At 36.2% G+C, this 25,353-nt stretch overlaps 1 protein-coding gene and 1 long non-coding RNA gene across 6 annotated transcripts in view; one reads left to right on the top strand and one right to left on the bottom strand.

Annotated features, from left to right (window-relative positions):
- The window catches only part of SERPINI1 (serpin family I member 1), an 88,437-nt gene extending 81,011 nt beyond the window's left edge, over nt 1–7,426 (top strand). For all 4 annotated transcript variants that reach the window (XM_002814262.6, XM_063722321.1, XM_002814261.6 and 1 more), the window contains exons 7-9: nt 4,844–4,930; nt 6,332–6,421; nt 7,104–7,426. In XM_002814262.6, coding sequence (XP_002814308.1) covers nt 4,844–4,930; nt 6,332–6,421; nt 7,104–7,180 — 254 coding nt within the window. In that variant the 3' untranslated portion in view covers nt 7,181–7,426. The remainder of the gene's footprint in view (nt 1–4,843; nt 4,931–6,331; nt 6,422–7,103) is intronic.
- Nucleotides 1–24,742, bottom strand: part of LOC129058713 (uncharacterized) — a 48,885-nt gene extending 24,143 nt beyond the window's left edge. The window contains exons 1-2 of one of the 2 annotated variants that reach the window (XR_008524018.2): nt 24,683–24,742; nt 21,470–21,675 (exon numbers count right to left, since the gene is read on the bottom strand). This is a non-coding gene — a long non-coding RNA (uncharacterized LOC129058713). The remainder of the gene's footprint in view (nt 1–21,469; nt 21,676–24,682) is intronic. The other variant, XR_010139298.1, reaches the window with a different exon arrangement.
- Nucleotides 24,743–25,353: the final 611 nt, after the last annotated feature.

The raw sequence follows: 25,353 nt of genomic DNA on the forward strand, positions 1-25,353 counted from the left end.
CTCCCTAGCAGCTGGGATCACAGGCACCCACCATCACGCCTGGCTAATTTTTTTGTATTTTTAGTAGAGACGGGGTTTCACCATGTTGGCCAGGCTGGTCTCGAACTCCTGACCTCAGGTTATCTGCCCATCTTAGCCTCCCAAAGTGCTGGGATTACAGGTGTGAGCCACTGCACCCCGCCAAATATTTTGTATTTTATTTGTGGAGAAAGGTTCACAGATATATGTATATCTATCAAAATTTCCCAAATCATGTATAATAAATATTCATAGTAAATAACTTATAATCTCATAAAGTTAATTAACATTTATCTGCAGAAAATTATACATAGTATTTTTTGTGATAAAAAATTATTTTCCCTATTCTTGGGTATGTTCTTTTTTTGCTCTTAATATTGTTTATGTGGACAATCTCTTTTTTTTTAATGAATTTTTTTAAAAGTTTGTCCATTTCATTATCTTTTAAATAACTAGCTCTCTGAGAATAACCCTTAGCATCTTTGTTTTCTTTCTCTTTCTGCCATAAGTACCTTGCAATATCCCTGCCACAACTACCACCACCATCGTTTTGGTGGGGCAAGTGGGAACAGGCAAGAAAATAGGTGACTAGAGGATATTACAACATTTGGGACAGAGGCTAGAAATAAAGGGATGATTTTTCTTATTTCAAAGTGCCTACTGCAGCCAGCTGGTCAAGCCTAGTAGCTATTGGAGGCAGTTTCCTATGTGCAAATTGATGTAGTTGGAATATTATGTGGTGTCTTTGAGGAGAACCCCTTTTAGAATTCTTCAGAAGGGCTTAGCTGACAATGCAGCTACTCATTACCCTGTAGGAACTGGGTTCTAGCACCTTTGTATTCAAGGTCATAATATTGGCTCTTGATGCTTAACTCACAGACTGATGAAAATGGGCAGCAGAATCTGAAAATAATACAGCATCAAATAGCTGCTGGTTAATATATTTTACTGTCTTAAAATTTATTTTTTAAATGTTTTCTTTTTTATTATTACTATTTTAAAATTAAAATTAATATTATTTTATTTTGCATAGAGATGAAGTCTCACTATATTGTCTAAGCTGGTCTTGAGTTCCTGGGCTCAAGTGATCCTCCTGCCTCAGCTTCCCAGAGTGCTGGGATAACAGGCATGAGCCACTGCGCCCAGCTACTGTCATGAAATTTATGTGCTGATTTTACCAACTAAATATATTCGGTTACTTAACACAATTTAAATTTTTCTTAAAAAAACACTACTCTTTTGGATTTGAGGGAGCTAATTATACTTTATTACTAAATGTGAAAACTTGATTGCTTTTTTATTTTTCTTCTCATCAACAAATACATTCTAGAAGAAAACATCATAATATGTGAAATGGACTATTTAATAATGCAGTACTTATATCTTAATACCAAATAAGATCTGAGGAAGTAATATTCCCATTAAAAGTATATTCAGAGATGCCATTGTTAGTTGTCTTGGGGCTTATTCAAAGTAATCAGGTCCTCTGTAACAGATGTACCAAAATGTTGAAAATCCTTCCGTATACGTACAAGATAATTATGTGCTTTTCAAAGCTTGAAGGAAAATGTATTTTGTGAGTAGGACTTGATACTTACAAAGTCTAACTAAGCAACCTAATGGGAAATCAACTGTGCTTTTAATGGTGTTGGACATCAGCAACAAAGTTATTTATCTGAAATCTGAATTAGATCTCCTGGAATTGAAAGGGGAGTTATAAATTTGAGTAATTCTTTTTCTTACTCTCCTGTGCTCTTTCAAAAAATGTATTTGAGGCCTCTTTTGTTTGTTTTGTTTCTTTCTTAGAGAAAAGTTGAAACCCCAAGATTGAATGCCATTTTATGGTTTGCTAGGGCTGCAGTAACAAGTAACAGACTGAGTGGCTTAAAAAACAGAAATTTATTTTCTCACAGCTCTAGAGGCTGTCAGTCTGAAATAAAAGTGTCAGCAAATTGGTTTCTTCTGAAGCCTCCCTTCTTGGTGTGTAGATGGCCGTCTGTCTCCTCTATCTTCACGTGGTATATTAGTCATATTTACGTGATGGCAGTGGTGGCCTGTCTGGAGTGGCCGCTGCCATGACCCCGTCTGCAGCAAGGGAGGGAGGAGCAGCCAGGGCTTCATGCTCCACGGAGCCAGCAGGAGCTGGGAACAAGTAGAAGCCTGCCTCCTTCTGAGTTGGAGAGGCGGGAGCCCGGCCAACCTGGGCACAGCTGCTGTGGACCTGGGCATCTCTGCACTCTCCAGGCCCAGGAAGCCCCTGCCCATTGCAGCCTCAGAAGTGCCTGCTCCTACTGCCTGACCTCTCCCTGATCCCGGAGACCACTCTGATTTCTGAGCAAAGTTGTGGCCAAGTCCAGGTGCTGTCATGAGCTGGCCGGGTGTACACATGCCTGGGGCAGTGCTGACACATCAACCCCCTGCCGACTGGGCCCCCTCCAGACTTTGGGCACTGATGAGCATGGGAGGGAGGCCAAGACGGGGCTAAAGGCAGCTCAGTGCAGGCCTGCAGGCGCCCCTCAGCACGGACAGCCTGGATGCCATGGGTACTGTGGAGGGCAGGCCAATGGTGGCAGGAGGCAGACAGGCTCCTGGGTGGAAAAGGGAGGGTCCCCAATGAAACCCCACCTTCAGGCCAGGGATGACCTGAGGCCTGGGGTCCAGGCTGCCAGTTCTGCGGACCAGAATGAGAATTTACGGTGCTTTTTCCAGGCCACCCGTGGCCACCCATGGACCAATCAGCACATACTTCCTCCCCTCTGAAGCCTATAAAAACCCCCAAACTCAGTCAGACTCGAGCAGATGACAGGATGACCTGCCTGCAGAGAAGAGCTACCCACTGTGGGTCTCCTCTCTGCTACGAGTTGGACACTCGTTGGGACAACCCGCCTGCAGAGAGGAGCTACCCACTGCAGTTCTCCTCTGAGCTGTTCTGTCACTCTATAAAGCACCTCTTTGCCTTGCTCACCCTCCACTTGTCTACATGCCTCATTCTTCCTGGATGTGGGACAACAACCTGGGACCCACCAAATGGCGGGACTGAAAGAGCTGTAACACAAATAGGGCTGAAACATGCCCCTTGCTCGCCATGTTGTAGGCAGCAAGAAGGAGAGAAGAGAGGAGAGAAGTGCCGTGGCCCTTCAGGGAGCCCAGACCTAGTAGCTCCCGAGCCAGGGCTGTGACACCCTCTTTGAAGCTGTGCGGTTCCTGGTGTCTGCAAGCTTCCAAACACCACCACATTTCCTGGTGCCAGCAGTGGAAGCTGCTTGTGGTACTTCTGGTGCAGCTGCAGCCTAGCAGTGAGCCAGCACCCATGCCAGTGCCTGGAGCTGCCTGCCCCGCCGTAGCCAGAGTGCCTGACTGTATGCAGCAGACAGACCCCATGCTCGCTCACTCACATGCCTCTCACCACTCCACACCTGACTCGCCCTTGGCAGGTGTGGGATCCGGGCTGGTAGCACAAGCCAAGTGCAGCCTGCCAGGCCGAGTGGGCACAATGAACCCAGCAGTCCTAGGCAAAACTCAGGCAAAGGCACCATTGGCAACAGAGGTTTCCAGCTGGTGAAGTGACACCCCAAGGATCCTGTAACATATGTATGTGTACATATACAAATATATATACATACATAATTAGTCATTATATTCATATTTATGAAGAGAGAAAAATTTTAAGGAATTGGCTCATGATTATGGAGGCTTTGGATGCTCAAAATCTTCAGGTGGAGACCTGGAAAAAAATTACAGCCCAAAGGCAGCCTGCTGGCAGAATTCTTCCTTGATTGGGAAGGGCCAATCTTTGTTTTATTAAAGCCCTCAGCTGATTGGATGAGGCCTACCCACATTGTGAGGATAATCTGCTTTACTCAAAGTCTACCAATGTCAATCTCATCTAAAAGCACTGTTATAGAAACATCCAGACAGTCTGACTAAATATCTGAGCACCATGGCTCAGCCACGCTGACACATACAGCTAATTAACCATTACACAGGGACTTCCCTCTGTACCTGTCTGTGTCCAAATTTCCTCTCCTTATAAGAACACTAGTCATATTGGATTAGGACCCACCCTAATGACCTCATTTAAATTTAAAATTCTGTCTCCAAATATAGTCAATCTCTGAAGTACTGGCGGTTATGACTTCAACATATAAATTTGTATAGAACATAATATAGCCTATAACAGCCATTGCCTTAAAACAGGCATAAATAGGAAGGGAAAAACAGTCCTCCTAATGCTAAAAATGTGTTATTTCCTCTTATCTTAGGACAAAGCGTGTTTGTGAATCCTCAGATAAACCAATTAATTGTAATGGAAAGTAACTTTTTCGTAAATTTACATTATGAATCTAGAAGTCAATTTCATTTTTCTTTGCCAAGGATATTTACATTATCATAGTAATTAAATATTAGGTTAAAAAAGGAAAAACCTTTTTTTTATTCTGGCTATTTCTGAATTTTTACCTGTTTTCGTTTCATACTTTTATATTTAAAATTAAAGAGCAATGTGTGAGATATTTTAATCTTGACTTATGAAATAACTTGAAGTCACTATTAAAAAAAGTTTCCACTTTTTCTGAAAATATAAGACATACATATGGGAAAACCACCAATAAAAATGGAAAAGAAAATTAGCAAAAAATATAAAATGAGGGCAAATTAAAAACCACATCTTCAATGGTTATCTCATAAATGAAATCTTGTAACATTATCTCCTAGGTTTTCTTCAGTATCCCAGTCTCTTAGATCTCTAAAATCCATTTAACAAAAGGGCAAAATATTTTGCTATCTCTGAATGAAAAAAAAAAAATGTCTGATTCTCTTTTTGCAGATAACAAGGAGATTTTTCTTTCCAAAGCAATTCACAAGTCCTTCCTAGAGGTTAATGAAGAAGGCTCAGAAGCTGCTGCTGTCTCAGGTACTGTTTGCTAAAATCTTCTCCCTTCTTCTAGATTTGTATTTTTAGAGCAATCTTGAGTGGGGAGTGGGGTCATTTTCAAAATGAAGCCAAAGAAGTCACTCTGCTCTAACTTAGAAGTCAAGGAAATGCTGAACCAGCTGGAATTTTCTAAATAGAATGTGAAGTGTGAACTCACTCCAGTGCCCCTTTACAGATAACTCTCATCTTCATTTTCTCTCTAATGAGAGACAGGAGGACATTGGCAGTTCTGCGAAAATAGATTTTTCTGCTGTGCTGCCTGTTTAAATATTTTAAATATTTTCCTGCTACCCATTTAAACATTTTTCTTCCTACCAAACTATGTCCTGAAGTTGATTCTTAATTTTGTCAGCAAAAATTCTTATTTTTTATTTTCATGGTTACATAGCAAATGTATATATTTATGGAGAATATGGGATATTTTTGATACAGGTATATAATGCATAATAATCACATCAGGGTAAATGGGGTATTCATCACCTCAAGCATTTATCATTTCTTTTTATTACAAACATTTCAATCATACTTTTCTAGTTATTTTTTAATGTACAACAAATTATTGTTGACTTATAATCACTTTGATGTGCTATCAAATACTAGATCTTTATTCTATTTAACTGTATTTTCGTGCCCACTAACTATCTCAACATACCCCACCTCTATCACTTTCATGTTAGGATAGTATTTTCAGAAGGAAATAAGAGCATAGTAGCCTCAGGCATCAAGACAGCTTGAAATCTTACATGTAATCTGGACTTTCTTTTAACAATTAACTATACTGCAGCAAGTATATATCATCTTATAATGAGGATCTCAGGGGAATTTAGTAGCCCAGTCATAGGATACCTCATTGTATCTCTCACTGTTATATTTTCCCTTTAATCACTGCCATCCTGACCACTAACTAGAAACCTGGTGACTTCCTATGTAAAAATACCCACTTCAGACAAAAGAAATAATGATTTGAAAATATAGAGAAACTCTCTTTGGTTTTTGTTTGGGGATTTTTTTCTTTCTTCTCCCCCTTCCTTTTACTCAAAAGTCATTTTAGTAAAGACACACATATCTATGTGAGGCTGAGAATAAACATTTCATAACAAGCAGAATAAATTGTCCTATTATTTTTAGTGGAGTAGAGAGAAGAAATTGCTTGTTTGTTTTGTTTGTGGTGTGTGTTTGTTTTGTTTCGTTTTGTTTTTTAAAAAGATCAAGTAGAAATGTTAACACCTTTATAATTTTTCTCCAGTTAAGTCTTTAAAATCTTGTTTCCTGTAAATTGTTGTCTTTGCATTAGGTGGATAGGCATAGATGGTTTTGAGGAATTACTCATTAGTCTCTGCACATCCACAGACATATAATTACTTTTTCTCTGCACTGTAGGAATGATTGCAATTAGTAGGATGGCTGTGCTGTATCCTCAAGTTATTGTCGACCATCCATTTTTCTTTCTTATCAGAAACAGGAGAACTGGTAAGTTTATTATGAAAACAAAATTTTATTTAATAGGTCACAAAGAACCTCTTTTTTAAATGGAGATTTTTTTTTCTTAGTACTCATCATATAATTTCTTTTCACAATTCTATTTATTTATTCTTTTTCTAGAGATTGACCAACTGAATTATCAGATAATTTATAATGTTGAATTGATTTTTTTTAATGAAAATAAGGCTGGTGAGGTGGCTCAGACTTTAATCTTTGCACTTCAGGAGTTCCAGGCAGGGAGGATCACTTGAGGCCAGGAATTCAAGCCCAGCCTGGGTAACATAGTGAGACCCCATTTCTACATAAATAAAAATTTTTAAAAAGTAGCCAGGCATGGTGGCAAATGCCTGTTATCCTAGCTACTAGAGGTGTTGGGGATGGGAGGAATGCTTGAGCTCAGGAGTTCATGGTTACAGTAAGCTCTGATAGAGCCACTGCACTCCAGCCTGGGCATCAGAGCAAGAGCCTTTCTCTAGAAGGAAAGAAGAAAGGAAAGGAAAAGAAGGGAAGGGAAGGGGAAGGGGAAGGGGAAAGGGAAGGAAGAGAGGAAGGAAGGAAGGAAGGAAGGAAGGAGAAAATAACATATTTTCATTAGTTGTAAGCAAGAAGGAAGATAAATATTTTATTATTTTGTTCACCCCCTCTTTTGTTTACTTCCAAACCAATACAGGTACAATTCTATTCATGGGACGAGTCATGCATCCTGAAACAATGAACACAAGTGGACATGATTTTGAAGAACTTTAAGTTACTTTATTTGAATAACAAGGAAAACAGTAACTAAGCACATTGTGTTTGCAACTGGTATATATTTAGGATTTGTGTTTTACAGTATATCTTAAGATAATATTTAAAATAGTTCCGGATAAAAACAATATATGTAAATTATAGGTAACTTGTCAAGGAATGTGATCAGTATTAAGCTAACGGTCCTGTTGTGTCATTGTGTTTGTGTGCTGTTGTTTAAAATAAAAGTACCTATTGAACATGTGACTAGATCTATTTTTTTATTTTAGAAGTTGTAGTATAAAGATATCTCTAGGTGAACTTTGGAAACAATGTTTCTCTACCTCTGAAATCTCTTATGCAGGATCAAAGCATCATAGTAAAATAGCATTATAAACTTATGCATAACAAGCAATAACAAGTGAGGTGAAGACAGGTACTCTACAAAAATTCTCACTGTCATTTCTTGGAAATAAGAGTATAGTGTAGGCAAAAGAATACAAACTGGACATCTTCCATATTGCTTCATGAGAAGACCTGTTAGAAAAAAACAACAGAGCTATGCAAATCTCAGATATCTATAGCTTATTTTTCCAAATCATTGAAAATTCATTTGGCTTCATATGCCTAAAGGAGTTTAAAAGTCTGGTGTATCTCTGTGTTTTGTTGCTGTAAGTAAAATCCAAGCTACAATTTCCCAAAAGCCCCAAAATAAACCACATGAGCAAACTAAAAATAAAAATATGCACTTTGGCACGTCATGGGAGAGTTAATTAGAAAAACCATGCTAGCACGCATACTGGAAAATGGCAAGTCACGGGACTGAACGCTGCCCACAGAAGTGTTCTTGTTTGCTCTACATGGGGCTTTCACATTTTGAATGTCTGTAATTGGAGTATCATGTTCCTTGTTTCTCCCGTTAATTACCTGAGTGGCTACTGGACGCATTTGTGTTTGAGATCTGGAGAGAGTTATAAGTAGCTCTCTGCAGAATATATTGGTCTTATTTTCTAATACAATAAATAGTTGATTCCAAAGGGGGCAGTGTCAACTTCAAGGTCTCCAGTAAATTACTTTATCTTTTAATATTTCTTGGAAAAAATATTTCATAAGATCTCATGAATGGAACTATTTCTGTTTAATGCCAAATTTTTAATTCTATGATGAACAGTTTCAGAAAAAGTTTGACACATTTCAAAATTTAACAGAAACAGTTTGCATGTTACTTTCTTGTGTATTATGTATTGTGCTGATTTGGACCTGTTTACAAGAATTGTTATTATCAATTATCATTAACTTTAATTCAGTTCATGAGAGTTTGGGAAAACCAGGCCAGATCTTAAACCTACTAAATTCAAAAACTTGAAAATCCACTTTTTTCCCCAAGCTTTCTTGGTGATTCTGTTACATGCTAAATCTTGAATACTGCTAAAGTAAAGGGTACATATGGAATACTCACTTATAACCAGTTTTTTTAATGTGGTTAATTTACAGAAACTTAGATCAATCAACAAGTGTATTAAATCAATGCTTCTCAAACTTTATTGTGTAATGGAATCACCTGCGGATCTTATTAAAAATTCAGTTTATCATTCAGTAGGTCTAGGGGGTGGTCTGAATAGCCTGGAGTGTGTTTCTAACAAACTCCCAAGTAAGGCCTTTCATGTTTGTCCACAGACTTTGCTGTTTCTCACTTTGTTAGCAAAACTCTACTTAATATTTGCATGTTTGATATTTTTATAAATGGAATAGAATATCTGTATAATTTTTATAGAGTTTGGAGGGATTTGGGGGTGTGGGGTGACAGTATGCATGAAAAAATGGAATATACTTGTCCAAAATGGGGAAAAATAGTTTTACTCTAAAGTTTTTTTTTTTCTATTACATGCTATGGACAAATGCATAATTCCTCTGCACAGTAGAACACTTGAAATATATTCTTTAAAAATATGAAGATATTTATAGGCATTATTCACAAAAGAATTTATGGATGCCCAAGGACATAGTACCTAGCACAATCTTTTACAGCTTATATAAATTTCAGAAGACTTATAGTTTATTCATAGGTTATTATAGAAAAGTGCTCTTGTTTCATGTATAATGTATACAGGTTGGATTAACTGATGTTTCAGTATTGGTATTATGAGTTTGTGATATTCTTCATTACCATATCACTAGTTGTTAAACATTATTTCTACATTTGTATGGCCATCAGTCAATGAAATGAATTACCTATAAGGAAGAGTAAATGTCATTAGGCAATCATGTGGATTTTTTTTATTTTTTATTTTTTGAGACAGAGTTTCATTCTTGTTGCCCAAGCTGGAGTGCAATGGTGCGATATTGGCTCACTGCAACCACCGACTCCTGGGTTCAAGCGATTCTCCTGCCTCAGCCTCCTGAGTGGCTGGAGTTACAGGCGCCCGCCACCACGCCCAGCTGGTTTTTGTATTTTTTAATAGAGACGATGTTTCGCCATGTTGGCCAGGTTGGTCCCAAACCCCTGACCTCAGGCAAACCACCTGCCTCGGCCTCCCAAAGTGCTGGGATTACAGGCCTGAGCCACAGCACCTGGTCAATCATGTGGATTTTGTAAAGCCCAAAATGCAACTTTTATTAACTGATATAAGATTAAATTCTACTATTCAGAAGGTTTACCTTAAAATATTTCAATACCATTGAGATATCCTTTAAATAAGAAAAGATTCTCCTGTGTTGTTAGTATGCTTGTGGAATGCTTAGGAATAGAGTAATTGATAAACCAAGTTTTTCATTTTGTTTGACTTGGTTTATAATATCTTCAGTATTTTTGTTTGTTTTGAAAAAGCAACATAGTCAAGTTCAATTTCCTTTAAACGAATAAATTAATACACACACAGTATACAGTTTGCCAAAACTTGTTATTTTTTGAAACTTTTTCTTAGAGAAAATCAACATAATTAGGTAGATTTTGCTTTTATTTTAAATCTTGATTTTACTTTTTATGTATTCAATAGGCTAGACTGAATAGTTATAGACAATATAATCCTACAAATTTTGACATCGTCATAGTAACCAAATAATTGTTAAAATCAGTCTTAAATAGAGACGATTATTTGACCACCAGAAAAAGTTAGGGTTTTATAAAAGTAATTAGAATAAAGAAAATATGGTGAAAACATTTTATTCTCATTAAGTATGTGTGCATTATACATATTATAATTCACTGCCTTTGGTATATAATCAGCTTCTTGATTTATAATGATGGACATTTTTCTTATGTAAAAAAAAAATTCTTTTTTTGTTAACCAAAATGGCTTGGGGCATTTTAGTTATTGGCCAAAGGTTACTTGAAATGCATCTTTGTTAAGTATAGGCCTTTGTTGCAATGTTGAGAAAATAAGATGAATATTTGTAATACAAAAAAAATGGCTGCTAAAAAAATCAATAACCTTACCATATTCTCAGAGGCTCACTACAACACTGTCTGTTACAGAGAGGATTCGTTTAGAGAAGTATGCCTTAGACAGAGGGCAAGTTTCTTTAGTTAAATGGCTTCATTATAAGACTGCCCCAAGGTATAGGCTCAATAAAAAATATCCTAACAAGACTCCCATATAGCTGTTTCCTTTCAGGAAAGCTAGACTGCCTGTTAATATTTTAACACATTTTAAAAAATATATTGGACTAAACTAAAAACAAATCTCCAGCTTGACTAAAGTGCATCATTAAAAAGAAATCCCAGACCCATATGAGCAGGGACCCAAAATACATTGTTTTAATTCAGTTCTTGTTCTCCAAAAAAAATGCTAGAATCACTAGGGATGATGTATCAGGACAGGGAAAAGGAGTGTATAAAGGAGTGCAGTTGCGTGGGCAAATCTAAAACCAGCATCCCACAAGTTTTCACCATTTGATAAGTGGAACACACATACCAGCAACTTCTGGCCCACTTCCAGATCATATATTATTTAGAAGAACTTAGTTTGTATGTTTTTCTGCCTGAAAACTGAACCAGAAAACCACACTGTTCCATTCCATTTTAGATTCTCTGTGTGTGTGTGTGTGTGGGGCGGGGGGGGGGGGGGGGGCACATGCTTGTGTCTGCATTTTTCCTTATTTTTTCATGTTTATTTGAATGGCTTACTCTCTGCACTAAAGATTTTTATCCTCAGTCTGACAATAGGTGAGAGAAGTCCTTCCACATCCATCATTATTTACTGGGAAACAATCTACCCTCCCCCAAGGATGCTTGATGTCATTTTTCCCCCCAAAATTTGAGGAAGCCCCTTTAGAGAAAAAGAGGAAGAAATTTGCTTACAACATGAAACTTATTCATACAGAGACTCTCTGCTCTGTAAAGTGCTTTCCTGTTGAATTTTCCACTCAAATTCCACAGACTTTAAGATAGAGCAAAAAATATTATTGCCATTTTAAAAATATATAAACTGAAGTCTAGATAAATTAAATGACTAACCAAAAGTGATATGCAATTAGGTAACTGAAAAGAGACTAATAGTTTATTAAATTATATTACTCTATTTGACACACATATTGAATTTATCAGCCTTTTACCTACCAAATGTCCAGTTTATATGCGAGTGAATGAATGTAATGATTCCTTTGCCAGTAAAAATGTATTTTTAAAATGGTTTTTCCGTTAAGCCAGACTTGCTAACAAGATTCATACCAGGCTGGACTGGGTAGCTCATGCCTGATATCCCAACACTTCCGGAGGCCAAGACAGGTGGACTACTTGAGTTCAGGAGTTCGAGACCAGCCTGGGGAACGTGGTGAAACCCTGTCTCTACAAAAACTACCACGCTGGGTGTGGTAGCTCATGCCTGTAGTCCTGGCTACTCGAGGGGCTGAGCTGAGAGGATCACTTGAGCCTGGGAGTTTGAGGCTACAGTGAGCTGTGATCGTGCCACAGCACTCCAGCCTGGGAAACAGAGCATGACCCTATCTCAGCAACAACAACCACAAAAAAAGATTCATACCAGGTGCTTCTGTCTGTAGTAGGACCATAAAGGGAAATAACCTTCAAAAGAAGTCCCAGTTGACCCTAAGCCAGTTAAAGTATCTGAAATGTTCATTTTTCCAAGCTCAGCACTATTTAACAAAGATTACATTTTGTATTATGTCTACATAATACGACCCAGGAAAGAAACACTGAAAAAGGCAAACTTGTTGTAAACTTGTACTTTAAGGAAAATGATTAGACTCTTGCACCAGCCTTTGTAACATTGGGAGTTCTTTTTTACAACGTATTGGTAGTTCTGCAGTTCTTCTATTTTTAAGTAAGGATACATAATGACACTAAGTTCCTAACGAAATTGTACTGCCTCTAAAGTATCTCAAATTGCTATGATTTTAAAAATTTACGTACACCAAAATTCACAGTTCTTACTGCACTGTTCAATGCGTTTTAAAACATGTAGATTGATGTAACCTTCACCACAAACAAAATACAGAACAGTTCCCTCCCTAGCATAAACTCTTTTGTTCTTTTTTTGGCCACAGCCTCTCCCTACCTGCAACCTCTAGCCACCATTCATCTGTTCTCCCTTTTTATGATTTTGTCTTTTTCAGAATATCATATAAACAGAATGATACAGTATGTATACTTTCAAGACATTGTTTTGTTAAGCAATAATGCTTTTGCGATTCATCTAAGTTATGTGTATCAGTAGTTCAATTTGTTTATCCACTCACCCATGAAAGATATTTGGGTTATTTCTAATTGCTGGTGATTATAAATAGTGCTGCTTTATAAATATTTATATACAAGTTTTTGTGTGAATTTGTATGAAACATTTTTCTTTTCATTTCTGTATGATAAAAACCCAAGATTGAGATTGCTGCATTATGTAACAACTGTATGTTTAACTTTACAGGAAGCTGCCTAAATATTGTCCAAAATGATTGTGTACCATTTTGCATTCCTAGTAGCAATATGTGAGCCAAATGAGATAATTCCAAAAATCCTTACTAGTACTTGCTAGTATCAGATTGTGTGTGTGTGCATGTTTTAGCCATTCTAATACATGTGTAGTGGTATCTAATCATACTTTAAATCTGTATATTCCTAATGATTTGATTTGAATTCCCTAAAGTTGGGAATATTTTCATGTGCCTATTTTTCGTGTGTATATCTTCTTTGGTAATGTGTCTGTTAAAATTTTTGGCCCATTTTTTATTAGGTTATTTGTTTTCTTGTCTTTGAGATTTGGGAGTTCTTTCATATTCTAGATATGAGTTCTTTGTCAAATATGTGACTTACAAATATATTCTTTCAGTCGATAGCTTGTCTTTTCATTGTCTTAACAATGTCTTTCACAGATACTGAAAGATACTAAAATATTTTTTGCTTCAAAAGTGAAATAATTTTTTTAAGATTGTGTTGTCGGTGTTGTGTCAAAGAACTGTACCTAATGTAAAGTCATGAAGAATATGTCTTGTTTTTTCTCATAATAGTTTGATGGCTTTTAATTAAATATATGGTTCATTTTGAGTTAATTTTTGTATAAGGTGTGGAATATAGCTTGTTTTTTGTCTTACAGATGTTCAGTTTTTCCAACGTTATTTATTGAAGAGACTATTCTTTCTCAATTTGTCTTTGCTACTTTGTAAAAAAATTAGTTTTTTACTGTAAAAAACTGGTTTTTATAGGATAGTAAAAACAATCTTTTACAGTAAAAACCATTTTTAATAGAAAAAAGTTAACTTTTATCATATTGTGTAGATGTATTTCTGGTCTCTCCATTCTGTTCTATTAATCTATGTGTCTATCCTTTCTCCGATATCGCACTGTCTCAATTGCTGTAGTTTTCTAATAAACCTTAAAATTAGGTAGTTCGAATGTTCAATTAGGTCAAGGAAGTTGATTATATTGTTCAGGTCATCTATATTTTTGTTGATTTTCTGGCTACTTGTCCTACCAATTACTGAGACATGAGTGTTAAGTCTCCAATTGTAATTGCATGGTTTTCTATTTCTCCTTTCAGTTATATCAGTTTTTGCATCATGTGGTCATTTAAAATAACATTTAAAATGTGTTTCTTGTAGACAGCATTTAGTTTGGTCTGGTTCTTTATATCAAATTAGACTATCTTTACTTGGTATGTTTGGATCATTTACATATAGTGTTTAATTACTGATATGGTTGAATTTAGATCTACCATTTTATTACTTGTTTCCATTTCTACTTTGTTTTTTATTCCTCTGCTTCCACTTTTTTGTCTTCTTTGAGAATACTTGAATTTTTTCCTACTATTCCATTTCAGTTTACCTATTGGCTTTTCACTGTTTCTCTGTGGATAATTTTTAGTGATGTCTGTAGGGATCATAACTTAAATTTTTATTCCACTTAGTATTACTATTTCACTACTTCATGCAGAATGTAGAAACCTTATAACTATGTAATTCCCTTACCCTGTCCCCTTATCTGGTTGTTGTTATATGCATTATATGTATATGCAATGGAGAAATCCCATCAGTCAGAAATTATAATTTTTGCTTTTAATTGTCATACATATTTAAATGAACTTCAAAGGAGAAACATAGTCTATTATATTTACATAAATATTGACCATTTTGGTTGCTCTTCCTTTGTTTGTAAAGTTTGGAGTTTTCCTCCTGTTATCATTTCCCTTCTCCCTAGAGAAATTTCTTTAGCATTTTTCTTGGAATGAGAATACTACTAAGAATACATTTTAGTCTTTTTTTAAATCTTAGAATGTATTTCTTTCACTTTTATTCCTGAAAGATATTTTCAGTGAATATAGAATTCTGGGTTGATAGTTGTTTAACTTCAGCACTTTAAAAAAGTTGTTTCATTGTCTTCTAGCCTCCATGAATTTTGGTGAGAATTCCACAGTCATTTGAATTGGTGTGCCGTGTATGTAATATGTCATTTGTATCTTTATTCTCTGAAGATATTCTCTTTGGTCTTCAACACTTTCTTTATGATGTATTTGGGTGACATTTTGGGAAGCTTTTCATTTTGGGTGAGGTTTTCTTTGAGTTGATCCTAAAAAATAAAGTCATCAGAGTTCCATATTCAAAGCCTTTAGTCTCTTGTTTAAAGTCAGTTACATGCATAGCAGTTTAGGGATTGTCCAACAGTGTATACTCAACTTTTGGAATCTGTTGATTTTTTTGCAATGGATTTTTTAAAGTTTTCTAAACCAGTGATTCTCAAATTTTAGTGTGTACAAGAATAATGTGGAAATCTTGGTAAAATTTAGATTTTGATTAAATAGGTCCAGGGGTCAATACTGGGATTCTGTATTTCTATTCATAGAAATACAGAATTTAGATTTTGATTAAATAGGTCCAGGGGTCAATACTGGTATTCTGTATCTCTATGTGTCACACTCTGAGTATAATAAAAAAAATAATAATAATATAAAAAAGAAAAGCTCTAAGTTACTGGTAATACAAATAACCTGAATAATAAATAATTATTTATTAATAAATAATAAACCTGAATAATATGTCTCACCCATTTTTTCTTAACATAGTTGAAGAAAGTATAATGTCAATATTTCTTGATTTTTATTTAGTATCATCAGGAATTTATCTGATTCCAAAAAGTAAATTTTTCAGGTGTCAGTCTCCCTTTAAGCTTTAACATGCCTCACTTTGACCATTTTTTATTAAAAGCTTCCCAAAATGTCTTATTTCGTTATTGAGTATTTTTTAATATTCTGAACTTAAAAACCTTTCCAGTAATTCCATGTCATCATTATGAGCATCTGTTATTGCACCTGCTGTCATGTAAATGTGCACACATGATTACTGAGATGTTCGATGCTGTTTGTTCAAAATGGTGAAAGATTGGTTGCTTGTTGAGTTTTATGCTTGCTATGTATATATGCAAGCATTTTATTTCCTTTTCTTGGTCTATTTCTTCTTAATTGTCTCTTCTTTTTATGGAATGTATTTCCCTGAACATTTAAATATGCTTCTTTATATCTGTGGGCCAGAAGCTCACACACTATGTTAGAATTGGAAATAAGTAAAAGCAATTAGGGCAAAATGCTTTGCATTTTTAATGCATTTTTTATGGAAAGAACATGTCATGTAATGCTCAGATTTTCTGACTGATTATTTGTTAATTCAACTTTCTACTTTTACCTTAATGTTAAGATGGTTTTGATTATGCTAGATACATCCTATGTTGTTATAGATTCCAGCATAAAATTTCTCCCTAGGAAGAATTAAGGAAAATATTAATCTTCTGCCCTTTCATTTAGGATAGTATTTGCACTATAAAATAGGAAATAAGATGCAAGGATTTCTAAAACTCAGTTCTCAAAATCTCCAATTTGTGAATAATTATTTGTTTGCTTTTCAAGTATATAGCCATTTCTAATATTGTTGGATAAAAACATTTTTTACAGGAAATGTAAGTTTTAGATTATCTATGCCTATTTCAAACTGTACACAAATTTTGAGATTTTTTTTTATTTGTGCAAACATAGAGAACACGATGTTTAGCGCAGCCACTTTGTTTTATGTCTGCCAGCAATGCTATTCTTGAGGGAACGCAGAAGCCTCCATATGCACATAAAAATAGCTTATAAAAATCTGTCTTATAAAGAAAAAGACAGATTTCCACAGAATTAGTTTAATTTTTTATTAACTGCTTTGGTTCAAAGTATAGAAGACAATTTAACTTTAGTAAGCTAAGAACTTAAAACTGGATCATAGTCATGGTGATTTCTGATTTTGGTGAGATAAAGATTTGTGCAAAGTACATTTAATTAATAGACAAAACTGACCCAAACCAAAAACATACTGCTCTTGGTCCAAATTTTTTTATTTTATTTATTTTTTATTTTTTATTTTTTTAGGCAGGGTCTCAATCTGTCACCCAAGCTGGAGTGCAGTGGTATGATTTTGGCTCTTCCAAGGGCCAAACTGCTTCCTGGGCTCAAGCGATCCTCCCATCTCGGCTTCCCTAGTAGCTGGGACCACAGGTGCGCACCACCATGCGCTGCTAATTTTTTCTTTTCTTTCTTTCTTTCTTTTTTTTTTTTTTTTTTGTAGACATAGGGTTTTGCCATGTTGCCCATGGTGGTCTCCAACCCCTGGGCTCCAGCAATCTGCACGCCTCCTCCTAAAGTGCTGGGATTACAGGTGTGAGCCACCGCGCCTGGCCCACATTCACTCTTAATTATATATATTAAATATAGATGCATTCTCTTCTCTTTGAAAATTGCAGAATTTTTGTTTCCTTGAGGAAAAGTAAAGTGGTTATTTGTGACATATGGCATGTTCCAGAAAATGTTTCTTCAGCAGTAATCACAGCTTCTAGCTGATGCAGCAGTTTTTTCCCCTACTCGAATAGGAGACAATGTTTCATCTCTCTTTTCTGGAAGTTTTTTCATAATTCACGCATATATAAAGCTGACATTTGTTCACACAATTGCTCTTTGCTCTGTTATTCAAGGAAAATTGCTGATGGAGAGATTATCCTTTTATATGTGATTGAGTGACTCTCTCTCCTGGTATTTTTGTTTAACTATTTTTAACAGATGCCTATGGAAAAAAATATTGGTTTGGGAATGAGATAAAATTGAGTTTAAACCCCAGATTTTCCACTTGCCAGATGTCTGTCCTTGGAGCAAGTTGTTTATTTCCACCTATATATTCAAATAATACCATCTACTTCATAGAATTATACTAAGGTTTAAATGATATAATGCATATGAAGAATATAAGTAGAGCGATCATTCAGGAAAGCCTACCTATTATCATCAATGTTACCAGATTTCAGCTCTTTTCAGGCAAATCATTGTTCACACTTTAACATTTATGAAAATGGAAAGGCCAATTGTGTTTACGATCAGTGGTAGTCAGGTGGCAGCCATGACTTAGCTGTCATCACCTATGCATGTTGTAATCTTGTTGCATGACCGTTTCTAACTGTAATGTCTTGCATGTCAGTCTACAAACCACTTGAGGAAGAGTCCTAATGACCATTTGAGGAAGAATTGTAAATCTTAGTCATTGTAAAAAGACCTTCCATTGATTTTTCTGTAAGATAAAGTGCCAGTTTCAAAATGTTCAGAATATGTGTCAATAGCTTGAAAGAAAGTCCTTGAGACAAAAATTGGGGCTCTCTTTGGGCACAGCTGAATCACCAATGTCCTAACTAGCATAGAGGGCAATGGAGTGGGCAAAACCAGACAGCAGTCACTGCATGAAAAGTGACTTGGATCTGGACTCTGTGTTTCAGAAATATTATATTTTGTTTATATTTTTATTTTAAAATATGCATAAGCATTATATAAAATAAAATTTATTTAAATAAGCCTAAAAGACATGTAATGCATTTTGATTGAGTTAAAAATAATTATTCTAGTCAATGGTCACAATTTAGCTGACAGTGATTTTCTTCTTTCTTGGTAGCACGTAAAACAAAGGAGTATCTAACAATTGATGTCTCAAATCAGATGAAATAGTATATTATTCACGACAAGACTTACAAGGAATCATATTTATCAAAGTACATAGCAAGAAGCAACATTATCACCTATAATTTCAAAAAAGGATTGCTTTTGTTGGCCATGAGACGGGTCATTTTAAAGTTCAAAATCAAAAGGAGAGGAAGTAGGTGGGAGAGCGAGTGAAGGGAAGAAGGAAGGAGAAAAGATCCCTGCAAATGGTCATGATTTTCAGCGGAATGACTCTGTGTTACCTGAACAAGACTCAAATTGGTCATCCCTGAATCATGATTTGGAAGTGAACATTAATGACCAAAATGTGTGTTTGCAGAGTGGGAGTGTGGAAGTATTAATTCTAGTCTACTGTGTCTTTAAAAAAATTATATATTTTATTATACCTTAATGGAGTCTCACTTTACACACTACACTTGCTAATTAGAGGTAGTCCTTGAAGAGGCTAATGGTTATCAGACTTAAATGGCAGAAATTTGATTCTGTTATAGAAAATATTTTTCTTTCAATAAAAATCTTTCCTCAAATAAGATTATTTTAATTAGCTGAATTATAACAATTCCTAGAAGTTATGATGACACAATACTTCCTTAACAGAAAACTTTTAATTTTTAATTTCGTTGTCTTTGCATGGACAACAGATTTCTAGGGCATTTCCTATGTTATAATGAGGCTGATGGAAGAAAATTTAAAATAAATGGTAGATTTTAAAAATCTGTTTTCTAATTTAAATTATTCGGAAATATTTATTTGAACCAAATAAAGTAGAATGGATTTTGTTCATTTGGCTTCTACTTTAATCAGTAATCAGATTTTTTTGTCAATGTATATTATATTAATAAAGCCAAAATTATTTGGCAAGAACTGATACGTTCAACTTTTACCTGGTCGGGAATTTTAAAAGGGAAAATTATATGCCACAAGATGTCACTGTAATCTTTAAAAACTGATAAGGGTAGTAACCACTTTTATTTCAACATTTAAAGAAGTTGGGTGAAAAAAAAAAAATCCTCATGACAGACACAAAAGCAGTTGGTAATATTAGTCTATCCAGATGTACACAAGCTATAAAAAATGCTCCTTAGAATGAGCCTCTTGCATTCAGTGGCAACTTTTAGAGAACAGAATATGAATCTTTCACTTTTTTGATGTAAATAGCCTTCATTTTCATGGCACAGTGCTATCTGGCCTATTTCTGATTAAGATTCGAAATAGAATAATAATTTTGACTAACTGGAAATAAAAACTCAAGGTTAAAGAACCAGTTCTTTATAAACATTCTATAATGTCTTTGACGAACATGAAAGATTCCATTGCCAGCCAGAAGGGAGATAAAATTGCGAGAGGAAAAAAAAACACAGCTTGGGCTATCAAATAAAAAAAAAAAAAAAGAGGAAGGAGAAGAAAAAAATTATCTCTTGGTAATATACTCTGTGACACATATTGTAAACAGACTGTTTTCTTTGTTTCGTTTTTTTGTTTTTTGGTTTTTTTTGAGACGGAATCTTGCTCTGTTGCCCAGGCTGGAGTGCAGTGGCACAATCTCAGCTCCCTGCAAACTCCGCCTCCTGGGTTCAAGTGATTCTCCTGCCTCAGCCTCCCGAGTAGCTGGGATAACAAGCGCCTGCCACCACACCCCACTAATTTTTGTATTTTTTAGTAGAGATGGGATTTCACCGTGTTGGCCAGGCTGGTCTTCAACTCCTGACCTCAAGTGATCCTCCCGTCTTGGCCTCCCAAAATGCTGGGATTACAGGCGTGAGCCACCAAGCCCTGCCCAGACTAAGTGTTCTTGTTAACGTCCCTGTTGAAAGTCTTCTGATTCACATCTTATAGTCAAAGCACACAGATTAAAGGAGAATCTATAAACCTCTGTTTTGACTACAGTGACAAACTGGTGGGAAAAGTGAGTTCATTTGGTTCTTCCAAGATCACTTGTACCACTATTAGAAGAGATAATAGCATACCATTTATTAAAGCTCTTCTATGTCTTTGAACATGTAAAATAATGTTATATTCACAATGTTCCTGGGTTTTAGTTACAAGGGGCTAAGTGGTTGGCATACATTGATTTGGAGGAAACTTTCTTTTTTTAAGTTTTGCCTCATTTTTCAAATAGAAAGGGCTTAGTAAAACATTTCCAAAAGCAAATATTTTTGACTATGTACATGAGAGCTTTTGCCACTAGTAACTTTAATGATCACTTGTCCTTTTACTGGACTTTTCCCCATACTTACTCACTTGACTATTACTAATTTGTCATGCATTAGAAATACATGGATTAAATACAGATCTCCCTGCCTCCTGGAGTTCTTAGAATCTAGCTGAAGGAGGCAACTGTATTAGCAGATAACGTTAGGAGAGAAGCTAGTATTGGGTGTAGCCAGGACATTGAAATAGTGAGTTAACTCAGGAGGCTGGTTAAGGAGGTCTAATTCTATACAAATCCCAAATAGGAGACAACAAAAATCTTCAGGCAATTGTGTTTTTTGCATTTGTTATGCTCATTTATTTCCCTCTTTACTGGAGGAAAACCTGTCAAAACACAAGATTTCAGTTTTCTTTTCAGTTTGACAAGTTTACTTAATAAGACCAACCATTTCTAATTTGCACAACATCGCTAAAAGGAAAGAAATGTAAGAAATTGCTTATTTGAAGATAAAAACATTTCTAAAGAGATGTTTTCTAAAGTAATACTCATGTGGCTGCATAATTATATTGAGTTCCACACTTGTTTGCTTCTGCACATAGCTATTTGCAAAAAGAATCTTATCTATTGATCCACTAGTCTGTAACAAAGGAAAAGGTTTAATAAAAATCACTTTAATGGACAACAAAGATGCAGCAAAGCCTGTGAGCTTACCTTAGAGGCTAGAAGTTCTGTCCACATTAGTCACATTAGTAGAGCATTATTAGGTCCCCAAAACCTAGTGTCTGAAGTTAGGAAAATGATTTCTCACCTCTGGTGAGTCATATCTCTGCCTGCCTGTGGGAAATCCCAGTGTAAGCATCAATGGTAGACTCCTTGGCCCTGACTTTCAGGCCTGGGTAAAGGCAATTTCTCCAGGTCTGGAACAGAAAAAAATTTTAAGGTTGAACATGGATATTACTCCAGCATGACAGAGTTCCTGAGCAGTAGATTTATACCATGCACAGATGTATAAGATGTTTTGGAGTACTGACATGGCTAGAGATAGGAATAAGCTTACAGGCCTTAGGCTCCCCTAACCTCAGGGAGTTCTCACTCCGTGAATGCTACCAGGCCAGTAACCTTGGCAACCTCTATAAGACAGGCAAGGGAATCCTGCATCCACCCACCCACATCAGGTCTCGTTTATGCCCTTTGCACTGCTTCTTTGCTGTTTGGGAAATAAACGCAAGTACCGGCACCTTAAATTATGTCCAAATCACTTCCACACTTACCCTGCAACTCTGATCAGCTTCTTTACTCTGGTTTTGCACCTGCTATAGTTTTCTCTTAAAGTAAAAATTCCAGACTGTTCAAACAACATATTTTCTTCAGATAACTTTATTTCTTTAATTTAAAAATAATTAGTTTTTACATAAAAAGGAACTTGACAGTTTATAGAATGAGGAAAAATAAGAGTGGACCTTTGGCAAATAAAAAAAAAAAAGCTAACATTTTACCACCAGTTCCCTTTTCTCCTGGGCATACAGTGGCTACATGTCCTATCTTGCCTTGCTGTTGGATGCTGCCAAGGAACCAAAGTCAAGCCAAAGGTATGTGAGCAGACATACATATGTCACTTCTCTGTCCTCCAGCTCTTTCTCTCCTATCACCTGCTGGCTGGGTGCAGCATGTCCAGAGAGACACCTGGACCCTAGGATTTGGAAGAACCTCAAGAGGGCAGGAGCCTGGCTCCGAGTTGCCACTTGTAGGAGAAATGCCCAGAAGAGCCATGGAACCAGGAATACCTAGTTGGCCTGCGCATTAGCAAAACCTACAGCTTGTACAGTTAAGCCACTAAATTTGAGTCTGTTTGTTTATTATGTCAGTTAGCCTATTTTGACCTTTCCAAGCATGCATGTAACTAATTTATTCTCATAAGCATGGTTTATACCTTTTCACTTTTTTCTATTTTTCTTTTCCTTTACCTTTTACCAAATAGTATACTATGTAATATACTTTCCCAAGATAACAATACGGTCTCCAATCAGTAATGCAAATTTATTTTATTTTATTTTATTTTTTTTGAGATAAGGTCTCACTTTGTTGCCCAGGCTGGAGTACAGTCGTGTGATCGTGGATCACCGCAGCCTCCACCTCTTGGGCTCAAGGGATCCTCCCACCTCAGCCTTCTGAGTATCTGGGTGTATAGGCACATGCCACCACACCCAGCTAATTATTTTTTAGTAGAGACAGGGTCCCACTACGTTGTTCAGGCTGGTCTCAAACTTCTGGGCTCAAGCCAACCTCCCACCTCGACCTTCCAAAGTGTTAGAATTACAGGCATGAGCCACTGCACCTGGCCCAAATTTACTTTAAATTAATGCTTGATCTTTATGAGGTTGCTCTCACTAAACATTGTCGAATAATGAAGAGTAAGTCCTAAGAAGGATTTTCAAGCCCTGGCATCTCAGGTAGCCCCTTGAGTAGCCCCCATAGGTCAACTGGCAGGTATCGATTGGGTTTTTTACCACCTCTCTGTTTCTGACTCTGAAAACCAAATATTTGAAACAACCTTTTGTTTCCTGGAGAAGTCTGCCCCATGATTTTGCATGCTTTGCCTAATTGCCTCTCTTTGAGGAGCTCTGAACTGCAGTGAAGAAGAGACCTGACTGACTGCCCTCCAACACCCTCAGGCTGAGGCTGCTAAAGATATTGAGGACATACAAATTTATCATCTCCTCCCAGGTCTGAGCTACTAAGAAAAGTAACTAGGCTTATAATAGAATAGACTATCAATGAATGTGTACTTATTCATTAATTTATTCACCACTTATTGAGTACCCACCAGGATCTGTGAAGGCATAGGAAAGCAAGTGAGCCGAAGTCTCTACCTTGAGAGAATTTACACTCTAGTGGAAGGGGATGGGAGGGGGAGACAGATGTGTCTGTAGGCAGCTAGGATCTTAATGCAAGTTGTGTGATGGAGGGATGCTAAAGGTGGGTATTTGTCAAAATTAATTGAGCTGTGCAAATTGAGGGTTTGTGCATCTTATTGTATGCAATATAATACATTTTAAAGTACTGTTTAAAAAGAAACCCATTAAACTTTTTTTTTTTAAATAGCATTTATTAGCCAGGTGCAGTGAGTGGTATATGCCTATAGTCCCAGCTATTTGGAAGCCTTAGATGATAGATCACTTGAGTCCAGGGGTTCAAGTTCAATCTGGGCAACATAACAAGACCCTTTCTCTTAAAAAAAAAAAAAAATAGCATTTGTTAATAGCCTTCCTCTTCTGTCACAGGACTTTTCTTTTTCATACTCCATTTATTTAAATATTTGTACCTGTTATTTCTGATTTTTAGTTTAGGCCTTTATTTTCTTTTGGAAAATCAAGATGTTTACAGATCCCTTATAAACTAACCCACTTTTAGGGTATTTTCAGCATTCTTATTTCACAAGCATAACACAAATTAAAATAGCGCTAAAATACTTTGAAAATACAAAGCACCATGGAATTTCTAAATTATATCAGTGCAGGTGAGGGAAGAATTGCAGACAAATTTAACAGTTTTGTGTACATTTTTCCTCCTGGGAAACAAACTGAGTTCAAGTTATTCATTCTAAGAACTTAGTTCTGAAAATAAGTTTCAAAATCAAACAGAACAGATAAAACTCCAAAACCCAAAATGTCAAACAAAATCAAAGAAACAAAAGCAATAGTCTAAAACAAACTACCTACTCCAAATACTATAATGACAATGATGAAAATAGAACAATTTTAAATAAAAGTGTAGAAAAATAACAAGCCATCAAATGCGATCTTTGAAATAAACATTTGGAAGTGGTTTTCAAAAAGAAATAGTTCTAATTTTTGAGTATCAAAATTCTGACACACTCAGTAAATACTTAATATGATTTGGCTGTGTCGTGACTCAAAATCTCACCTTGAATTGTAATCCACATTACCCATAATCCCCATGTGTCAAGCGTGGGACCAGGTGGAGGTGATTGGGTCATAATCCCCATGTGTCAAGCGTGGGACCAGGTGGAGGTGATTGGGTCACAATCCCCATGTGTCAAGCGTGGGACCAGGTGGAGGTGATTGGATCATGGGGCAGTTTCCTTCATGCTGTTCTTGTGATAGTGCATATCTCACAGGATCTGATGGTTTCACAAGTGTCTGGCATTTCCCCTGCTTGCAATCACTCCATCCTGCCACCCTGCAAAATAGATGCCTCGCTTCCCCTTTGCCTTCTGCCATGATTATAAGTTTCCTGAGGCCTCCTCAGCCATGCTGAACTGTGAGTCAATTAAGCCTTTTTCCTTTATGAATTACCCAGTCTTGGGTACTTCTTTATAGCGGCATGAGAATGGACTAATACAATTCTATGAGTAACATATGCAGTAGTAATTTATCTGGTGTTATGACTGTCTATAAGACATTCCTTAACAGTTTTAAAAGTGGGAAGAAATATAAGCAATGATTCCTTTAGCAGTGACTGTTCAGTTTCAGCCCTGACAAAGATAACTTTTTATTGACTATGTTAAAGAAAGAATGGCTGAATAATCATTGTTAGTAATTGGCATAAGTCCCAGGTATAGCAGTATAAACGCT

The sequence above is a fragment of the Pongo abelii genome, chromosome 2 (assembly GCF_028885655.2).
Source record: "Pongo abelii isolate AG06213 chromosome 2, NHGRI_mPonAbe1-v2.0_pri, whole genome shotgun sequence".
NCBI classification, from domain to species: Eukaryota; Metazoa; Chordata; class Mammalia; order Primates; family Hominidae; genus Pongo; species Pongo abelii.